This window comes from Salminus brasiliensis, chromosome 20 (assembly GCF_030463535.1).
Source record: "Salminus brasiliensis chromosome 20, fSalBra1.hap2, whole genome shotgun sequence".
NCBI lineage: Eukaryota > Metazoa > Chordata > Actinopteri > Characiformes > Bryconidae > Salminus > Salminus brasiliensis.
The window spans coordinates 32,172,037-32,181,983 of NC_132897.1; the positions used below are offsets into that span (position 1 = coordinate 32,172,037).

Here is a 9,947-nt window from a genome sequence, read left to right on the forward strand (position 1 = left end):
CAGACTTCATCTTTAAACGCAGGAGGCTTCAGATGCAGTGGTTTTCCATGTTTAACAACTAATCAAAGAGGGACGTTTGACTGTGTGATGGTAAATTCGGAGCCACTTCACACAATTCTTATCCTTTCATCCATTAAAGAAAGAATTTCACCACTTTTTTAAATAGTCTAATCTACTAATCTGATGAGATGCAAACATTGTCTTTAGTCTGATGTGAAATTTTGACATAATTCTGTAGAAATAACAAAATTATTGTATGGTTCCAAATACGTTGCCTGATGTCTTAGACATTATATCTTTATACCATTAAAACCATTATACCATTAAACCTCCTCACCGGTATACTTACTCACTTGCTGGTATTATTATAGTATACTATTATTAACCCATTAATGCCACATCAATTTTAGAAACCCTAAATCAGAACCCTGTTTGATTCCACAAAACCTAAGTGCTAAACCTGATGGCCAAGTAATTACCAAATAATTCCTAATGGTTTTTGCACTGGGACTAATGACTAAATAAAATAACTAGGGTTCAGGCACCCCGATGACTGTATGCCATTGCTGGACGAATGCCTGAGGGTGGAGGCGTGGGACAAAGACCTCATTACAGATGACCACTTGGGAAGCTGTTCCTATAAAATACAAAGTGCCAATCCCCTTTTAGTGCCAAGTGCTCCCTGAAAACAGGAACTGGGTACTTTGAGTATTTACATGTCCAGTGGTCTCGGAATCTACAGCACTTTTAGAAATATAGGGCAACAATAAAGTCTTACTGGGGTTTGATGGTTTCACACCATTCTCATACTAACATTAAGGTCTGGAGGCATTTTACATCCATCGCCATCCTGGTCCTGGTCTCTCACATGCTGCTGGGCGAAGCTGTCGATGTCGTGTCCAATCTCTGGGCCTCCATTAGCATTAGCAACCTGCCTGACCTGTACATCAAGCTGTGGTGTAACGGCTCCTACGGCGGCAGGGCCGACACCATTAAGGGCACGAACAGCCCCGACTGGAGCGGGAGTGGGGCTCACATGAGTGGAAAGGTGGGCTAGGTGGGTTACAGGTGGGCAGGAGTCCAAATGGGCCCCATCGTCACAGCTCACCTTAATCTCAGCGTACAACCCAGATCATCCTGGTCCCATCACTGACCCCGGTGGGCATCCATATGTGGGACCAACATGGACATGTTCTGAGATAGAACACATTATTTGGGCAGTGGTGCTCAGACTTTTACATATGTCTCTGCATATGCGGTGTAATATACACTAGTGTACACATTTCATTATTTAGGTAAATTAATATAAAATAAATCAATAATAAAACGTAGGGTTAGAGCATTCAAACATCTGTCTATTGGGGGTTAAATAGGTCACATCAAGTATTTCTCCAATGTCCTGAAACGGCTTTTCAACGTCCTAACAGCAGGGGGCGCTTTTGGCGCGCTGTACCGGTGGGCGTTGTTTGTTTATCTATGATCTCACTTCCGCTCGGACGCAAAGTGGCGGGAAGGTCTGTGTCCCGCAGACAGACAGACAGGCGGCCGTTATGTCTTCCAGACTGAACTGTATAGTTGCTGTTTGTCCCGATATGGGAATCGGGAAAAATGGGAATCTTCCCTGGCACCCGATCAGACTGAGGTAAGAGTCTGCATGTGAAGCTGAACTTTAAGCTTTTCATTGTTTTATTTTATATTTCCACCTTAAAAAGGTCCAGAAGTTTCAGTCTGCTGTGGCATTTAAGGTGGAATTGGACAGATCGAGCAACAAGCTCATTTCAGTCTGTGCACAAATTCAGTATTAGTAGCAAACGAAACGAAACGAAAACACGATGTTATTTGACATGTTTGTTATTATAAAAATTATTATTATTATTATTATTATTATTGTAGTAATTTGAATTAAAAATATATAGCTTTTATTTTGTAATACGCTCGCGACAACGGGAAGTTCGACGACTCTTCAAAATACGGGTTTCAGGTCACCTGTCATTGTAATTATGAACATTTCTAAACGCTACAGATATTAAATTACAGCATTACTAAATGACTTTAGTCCAGTTACTGTTCTTAATTTTATTAAAAATAATTCAGGACTGGATGAGGAAAACAGACACAACCACACACAACAGACACAACCACTTCCACTTAAGGTGGTTGGTGTGGCGCAACAGATAACACCACCACCTGCCATTGCGTTATAACAACAGCATGTGGGAGACCAGGGTTTGATTCCCGGTCTGGGTGACTATGCTGCACTACACCAATAAGAGTCCTTGGGCAAGACTCCTAACACTACATTGGCCCCCCTGTGTAATACGAGTAACCTTGTAAGTCGCTCTGGATAAGAGCGTCTGCTAAATGCCATAAATGTCCAGACACTATGGATGTACACAGCTAACTTCTGACCAGTTTGGTGGTTTAGCTGGTCAACCAGCACGATCAACCTGACCAGACTAGTCCCCCAGTATGACCAGCGTGACTATGCTCGTAAGCCCAGCATGGAGAAGACGTTACACCATTAAAAGCCTGACCATGTGTGACCAGCTTGACAGCCAGCCTCGGTCAGGTTGGTCATGTCCACCAAACTCAAATAAAAAACCTGCCAACAATGTCCACCTCAGCTATCATAGTCCAGCAAGAGCTAATCAGGGTGGTCTTACCTGGATTGAGTTTTGATAATCTGCTTTCCTCAGGTTAACGACATGGGCTCACTTTTCTAACCTCATTAGGTTTCACTGGTTCTTCCTAAAAGGTTTTGGCATGTTAAAATATTGGCATTGGTTCTTGTTTTGGAAACGGACGCTCGCGAGTCCAAAAGTGCAGTTTGTTTTATTACGTTTTCAAGTCCAAAGTTTCAGCTGAAATGAAGAGCGAGGGAAAGGTGGTTGGCTGGAGGGCAAGTTCTAGTCATTCCACTGTCTTTTATATTTATATATATATATATATGCTAAAAGACATATAGTCTACCTCAGGTTTTCCCCTGAGTGGCACATATTGCGCCAAAAGGCATAAAGGTAAAGATTAGATATTCGTAGAGTGGAATATAAGCACATTTCAAAGGTGTGGGCCCTTATTTGCAAGAGATCTGAGCTCTAGGATAAGTTTGCCCAAGGACTAATTACCTAATTAATGTACTTAACTTTATGACCTTAACCTGGAAATTAAGGTCGTCTTTTACTTGCTTAACTATTCACAGTAAAACTCGTTTTGTGTGTGGACTTGTATAAGCAAAAAAACAGCAATACTTCATTATTAAAGCAGCAGTATGAAAAAATTACCTTAAAATAGCAGCTTCAAAATTATGTTGTTGCTTCACTGACTTGTAACAGGGAGGAAAACGCTGCCATCATTGGCATCACGTAGGGCTCAAGAACGCAGGAACCTGAAGCTGGCAGGAAAACGCTTGCGACGAATCCTGTAAGGGAGCACAGGAGCAAGAAAAAAGCAGTGTTTCGCATATGGCTGCTTTAAATGACCATTTTCAAACCCTTTCCCCTATTTGAACAATTACTTTAAATATTCCTGTAAAAGCCGCTATGAAAACCTCTTGGTGTGATGATTTTTATACAGCAGGTAGCAAAACCTGTCCAATGTGGGAAAATGTGTGTGTTTTGTTTTTGCAGTAAAGAATTCAAACACTTTCAGAAGATGACCATGACTCCTACTGTAGAAGGCAAGTCTGCATATGGTGTCTTTTATTTTAGTTTTTCTGAAGTATATAAAACTCCCTGTATCCTTCAATTATCGAACCATGTTGTGTGCATATGATTTGACAGGTAAAAAAAACGTGGTCATAATGGGCAGGAAGACGTGGTTCTCCATACCTCCACAGAACCGGCCTCTCAAGAACAGAATCAACGTTGTTCTCAGCAGAGAACTCAAGTAAGGACAGTGCTTCGACTAACGTAACCCACTCAGTTTTGATATACGCAGTCATTTCGTTAATTCAGTGCTCTAATGAATGCGATCAATTCTCACAGCAATTTCAGGAGAGATTCTAGGGTCGCTCTAATCTGGCGTCTAAAAACTTTAGGACATGGTGGGAGTTGTTTGTGAAGTGAATTTGACTAAAGCTGGCTCTGCCTTTTGGTTTAGGGAGCCTCCAGAGGGAGCGCACTACCTTGCGTCAGACTTCAGCTCGGCGCTCGGTCTGCTGGCCGCTCCGGAGCTAGCAGCTCAAGCTGACCAGATCTGGGTGATTGGTGGAAGCTCATTGTACAAGGTGAGAGCAGGTACAGGAACGCCACGTTGTCAGCCTGTGCCTGTGTAATAATCCCACAGTAGTGCATGGTAGTGTTCCAGTGATAAAGGTCCATCCACAGCTGATGTCTAATGATGTTTAGGTTGGATGACGGTGGGATGCCCTGTTAAAACCTTCAGCTGCACCTCTTGAGGTAGACCGTTATTTTTCCCCTCTACCAGTGGAATCTTCTCAATGCCACTGGCTGCAATGCAACCCCAAAGGATAATCAATCCAGCCCTGTGCTTAACAGTTGGAAAAGTGTTATTGTCATGAAAAGTTTCCTCCTTTTAAAAAAACAAAAAAATATCTAACAATTAAGAGAATTTTGGAGATGCAGCAAAATGTATCTTCTCATAACTTCTTACAGTCTTCTCTTGGAGTTATTAAAGTGCTGGCTAGCTGCTTAGAGGAGCCCATGGTTTGAAAGTCATAGGCTGCATTCCAGTTGGGAAGGGATGAAGCGTTGCTATGCCAACATGCCCCACAAAGTTCTCCAGCCTCTGTTGCTGTTGCACTTGTATGGTTATCCGCCATTTATTCCTAAAAAAAAGTTCTAGACTTGAGTAGCTCCCCCCTTTCCATTTTGCATTGCATGGTGGGATATAGGCAATCGTAACCACACTCAAAAACCGAGGACCTCTGAGTATGGGTCTTGGATATTATGTTGAGTAGTATTAGTTGAGTATACTCAACTTTGACTCAACCTTTATCTATAGTAGATACTTCATACTCAAAAAGCAGTTGGTATTAGTAATTAGTATTTTAGCATTTTACTTTTTTTTTGGCAAATCTGAACCAAAAGCCTTGTTTTGTAAGCCCTGATATTTTCTTGGGTGACTTTTGCCAATTTAAATTGTTAGCTTAGCTTGTGTTGGTTGCTATCATGTAGTTTTCATGTGAAATTAATAAACACAATTGATATAAATGAGTTTAAGCAAAGTTCAACACCAGTCTTCGTTCAAATTATATTGTAAGTGGCAATTATAGGGGTCCAAGCACATCACAATAATAGAGCCAATAAAAAGCCCCTCCTTCTTGAACCCCGAAGGAGGCGGGACTAAAAGGCTGCTGTTGTTGCTCATGAAAGCAGAAAGCATGGGATGGATCGATCGCGTATCTCAAAATCCAAACCTCAGGAGCTGCGAGCTGAAGGTTTTTTGTCATGGCCTTCGCTATCTCGCCCCAACACCCCCCCAACCTGTGCGTCGCCGACAATCTGTGGACAGGCCTCAAAAGAGCAATGCAGCGGGACGACCCAAGAATTTCACCAAGCGAGAAGCCCATTTGCAGGTAGAATGGGTGAAAAATCCCCCCCAGTCAAGAACTGAAAGACTCTTAGCTGCTACAGAAGGGTGCCCTCACTTTTGCTTTGAGCCCGTTCACAGATTTCTGTTCTTGTAGTCCCGGTAACGCCTTACTGCAGAGCTCCTTTTATGAGGCTACATGACACATACATAACTCAATAAATCAATAAAATCGGTGTTGTGTAGCTTTATGAATAGTTTACTGTAGTCCCTCCACACACACACACGCTCAGACACTCCTCGCTCTACAGTCAGTTGCCCAGGGAACTGTGCTGCTCAAGGACGCTTTTACAAAAGCCCATCCTCCCATCATATTCCTTCACCCCCACACATCTGACGAGACCAGTGCATGTTTCAATGCCTTTTAAATGTTGCTTTCTTGGTGCATGTAGGGGTTTGAGTCTGTCCAGTTTGGCCTGTGGGTATATTCAGAGTGACCAAGCTCTTGCGTTCCGGATCTCTGATGTGTTGTGTTAGCATTCTTAGGGTTGAGTGTTGCTATTTGCGCTTGGCTAATGGGCAAAAGAAGAGAAAACGGCCCCAATAGGAAGTGACGAGGTTGAGCTGGTAGGTGCCTATAAAGCCTAAGGGAACATCTACAAGACTTTGAAAGACTGCATGTCTCGCGCTCCTCGATCACACACTAAATCACTTGGGATCATCCACGACTAGGGACTTCAACCTGTTGCTGGGGCTCCGAGTGGTCCAGAAGACTAAGGCTCTGCCACTACAACCCAAGGATCGCTGGGTCGAATTCAGGGTCATGCCAAACAAGCACTGGTACCTCACATTACTGCGCTGAAAGCACCATTTCACCATAGTGATTTTTGACTGCCCTCAAAGTTCAGATATTAGTACCGTGTTTCAATCTCAGTAGTAAACTATTTGCATTATAATTATTATAATCATTTATTTCCATTATTTAAGCAGTTGTTTTTGAACAGTTGTCTTTTCTGCAAATCCTTTTTTTTTAACAGGAGGCAATGGAGAGCTCTGGACACAAGCGGCTGTTTGTGACGCGGATTCTGAAGCAGTTTGACTGCGACACGTACATCCCCAAGATCAACCTCGACAAGTACAGGCAGCTGTCTGAGTGAGTGCTACTCTAACCGCTCTCCTTTCCATTTTCTTCTTCTTCTTGAGAGCCCAGTCTTGTAGACCAAGTCCTAGGTGCCAGGTGAGGTCAGTCAGAAAGGTGCCCTGCCCCTGTTCTCTCCCAAAAAGGAAGTGCCAATTTAGCTCCCCTTGACCTCCACAGCTACAGATCCATACACTTCTAAACGGCGCCTTTATGGGGTGCGCTTTCCCTTTTGTGGCGATTTTTGCATTACAAGGGTGCAAATGGATTTGTTGGCACACCAAACGCACACATGCCGGGCTTTGAACTCAACGCTAAAAAGCAGGTTGACATCAACAGGGGCCCTTAAAGCTCTCTTGTTAACATAAAAGCACGTAGTTGTACCTAATGTCAAGTTATTGCACTCGGCAGTCATTTGGAGAGCACTTAGAGGGCCAATGGAGGCACAACACAGCATTATTATCTTTACTCCTAGCTCATCTGACAGATGCATGGAGCGGGCCGAGCCCCTTGTTTACGCGCACGGGCATCTGTCTGTTTAAAACCGTTCTGATGAATTACCGGTGCACAACGGCAGCCAACCCTCATGGGGGGGCCCTCAGAGTTCTTGACAGCAAAATGCAGTGAGGGGAAAAATCACAGTCATATTTAAAAAGACATGTAATCCTAAAATCAGGCTTGAACTGTCCCTTGGTGGTCCTCCCTGCATATGCTTCTGTGGAGCACATCACTTCTAATACTACACTCATTTTGGGTGGGGCTTTGTGGCATGGATTCCACAAGATGTTGAACACAAGCGACGGATCCCTACCTCGATGGTAGTGATGATGAGGGGAGACCTCTACCACCCAGAGTGAGCATGGCCTGTTGTGCTCCTTCAGGCTCCGGCTGCTGATAACAAATCAGCATGAAGCTACTCTGAGCCCCCGTGAAGCCAGTTTGGTGACATGGTGCCACATCATGCTGGAAGTGGCCGTGAAGAAATGCTGAAATCCGGCCATGACCATCTGTGAGCCTTTGGTGGAAATCGAGATTCAGCAGACCAGGCACGGTCTAGTTTTGTCTTCTGTTCTTGGCTGACAGACGTGAAACCCGCCACGGTCCTATGCCATCCTCTTCAAGGTTGGATGTGGTGTAGTGCGTTATGAGATGCTTTTCTGCCCTCCTGCCTTCTGCCTAGCTTTTTTCTTTATCAGCACATACAAAACGTAATGTAAGAGCTCCATGCTTCTTGTGTTCTCTCTTTTTTTTGTGTCCAGGTTTCCAGGAGTCCCTTCTGGGTTACAGGAAGAAAATGGCCTGCAGTACGTATTTGAGGTGTATGAGAGCAAGGACCACTGTTGAGCGGATTTCAAGATGTTTCTTTAGATGATTCTCGCAGAAGTGCTGGTTTACATTGTCTTCTATGTGCTGTATTAAAAAAAAAAAACTAAACGGTAGGGACCCAGGGCATGAGGAGTTTAGATGCCCTGATCTTGAGCATAGAGGCAACATGGACTAAATTACACTGGTATCTTCCTTTGGGGGAGAGCTGTTTATCTTTTATTATTATTATTTTTTAAATAATTAAATGCCCTGTTTAAAATCCTCACATGTAGGTCTTGCCCTTTCCTTCTTTATTATTTTGCTTCTCTGTACTACAAAAACTGTGATGAGCTGCAGAAGAAACAATGAATGGACAGCTGTCCCAATACTTTTGTCCATATTTTGCCCCTCTGTACTCCAGAAACAGCGATGAGCTCATCTCCATACCCCTGTGCGAGTTGCAGCAGTGAGCGAGAAGTGGCTGTTGTTCAGCCTGACCCACATCGGCCTGGCCCGTTTCGCGCCGCTCATGAATATGCATTTGGTCTTTCAGCTGGAGGACTAATTACTGGTGCAGTTTCTCAGGCTGGATCACAACATTGGAGTATCACTTCTTCACACACACACACACACACACAGTTCCCTCGTAACTCGTCCCTTTAAGCAGCCCTATTTAACAAAAGCCAAAGGCTGCAATCAGGTATAACCTTTTGAGGCTGATTGGTTTCAAGTCTAGCATCCCAGCAGGAAGCTACGAACGCTGGCGCCAAGCTGGAAATTAGTTTGATTGACAGGTCAATTTCCCCCTCCACATACACACAACCCCCCTCCTCCTGTTCAATGGTCTTTAAGTAGCACTTAGACTTAATTTCAGACAGAACCGTTACATCGTGATTAGCTGTCTTCCTCCTCTTCACCTCGCCGCAGCTCGGGAACCTGGTAGCGTAGAGAGCGTCTAGGTAGAGAAGAGCACAGCTTGGGTGGCTCTTAGTAGGTGGTGCATGAAGATGAAGCAGTTGGCACCATGCTGCCTAATGCCAGGTGTGGGCTAGAGGGGTGTAACGCCCCCCAGCATTGAGCTGTGGAGCAGTGGAGGAACGGTTCTCTAGAATGATGGATGGTGCTCCATCCAAAGCTTTTGGGAGGAGTTGGGGATGAGGTGGGGTGGTGATCACCCAACATCCTGACCTCACTAATTAATGCTCTCGTTGCCAAATGCAATCAAATCCTCACAGCAATGCTTCCCCAAAACCTAGTAGAAAGCCTTTTCCCCCTGGAAAAGATTAGGTAGGTTAGCTGTTAGGCTAACCTGGTGTGTGGGAGTAAGGTGAGGTAGGTTAGCTCTTAGGCTAACCTGGTGCTGGGGAGTAAGGTTAGGTAGTTTAGCTCCTAGGCTAACCTGGTGCTGGGGAGTAAGGTTAGCTCCTAGGCTAACCTGGTGCTGGGAAGTAAGGTTAGCTCCTAGGCTAACCTGGTGCTGGGGAGTAAGGTTGGGTAAGTTAGCTCGTAGGCTAACCTGGTGCTGGTGAGGAAGGTTAGCTTATAGGCTAACCTGGTGCTGGTGAGGAAGGTTAGCTTATAGGCTAACCTGGTGCTGGGGAGTAAGGTTAGCTTATAGGCTAACCTGGTGCTGGGGAGTAAGGTTAGCTCTTAGGCTAACCTGGTGCTGGTGAGTAAGGTTAGGTAGTTTAGCTCGTAGGCTAACCTGGTGCTGGTGAGGAAGGTTAGCTCTTAGGCTAACCTGGTGCTGGGGAGTAAGGTTAGGTAGTTTAGCTTCTAGGCTAACCTGGTGCTGGGGAGTAAGGTTAGGTAGTTTAGCTTCTAGGCTAACCTGGTGCTGGGGAGTAAGGTTGGGTAAGTTAGCTCGTAGGCTAACCTGGTGCTGGTGAGGAAGGTTAGCTCCTAGGCTAACCTGGTGCTGGGGAGGAAGGTTAGCTCTTAGGCTAACCTGGTGCTGGTGAGGAAGGTTAGCTCTTAGGCTAACCTGGTGCTGGGGAGTAAGGTTAGCTCTTAG

The 9,947-nt window shown here is 44.7% G+C and overlaps 1 protein-coding gene across 1 annotated transcript; it reads left to right on the forward strand.

The window, feature by feature from the left end:
* The first annotated feature begins 1,514 nt into the window (after positions 1-1,514).
* dhfr (dihydrofolate reductase) lies at positions 1,515-8,219 on the forward strand. Its single transcript, XM_072664789.1, has 6 exons — positions 1,515-1,642; positions 3,627-3,676; positions 3,780-3,885; positions 4,099-4,225; positions 6,528-6,643; positions 7,888-8,219. Exons 1-6 carry the CDS (start codon positions 1,551-1,553, stop codon positions 7,970-7,972), a joined length of 576 nt encoding a protein of 191 aa, XP_072520890.1. The 5' UTR covers positions 1,515-1,550; the 3' UTR covers positions 7,973-8,219.
* The last annotated feature ends 1,728 nt before the right edge of the window (positions 8,220-9,947 follow it).

Bases quoted from the DNA above. Each gene is read 5' to 3' on its own strand.
- dhfr (XM_072664789.1), top strand. From the start codon at position 1,551: ATGTCTTCCAGACTGAACTGTATAGTTGCTGTTTGTCCCGATATGGGA. The intron at 3,677-3,779 runs GCAAGTCTGCAT...ATGATTTGACAG, and splicing joins CATGACTCCTACTGTAGAAG to GTAAAAAAAACGTGGTCATA. The intron at 3,886-4,098 runs GTAAGGACAGTG...CTTTTGGTTTAG, and splicing joins GTTCTCAGCAGAGAACTCAA to GGAGCCTCCAGAGGGAGCGC.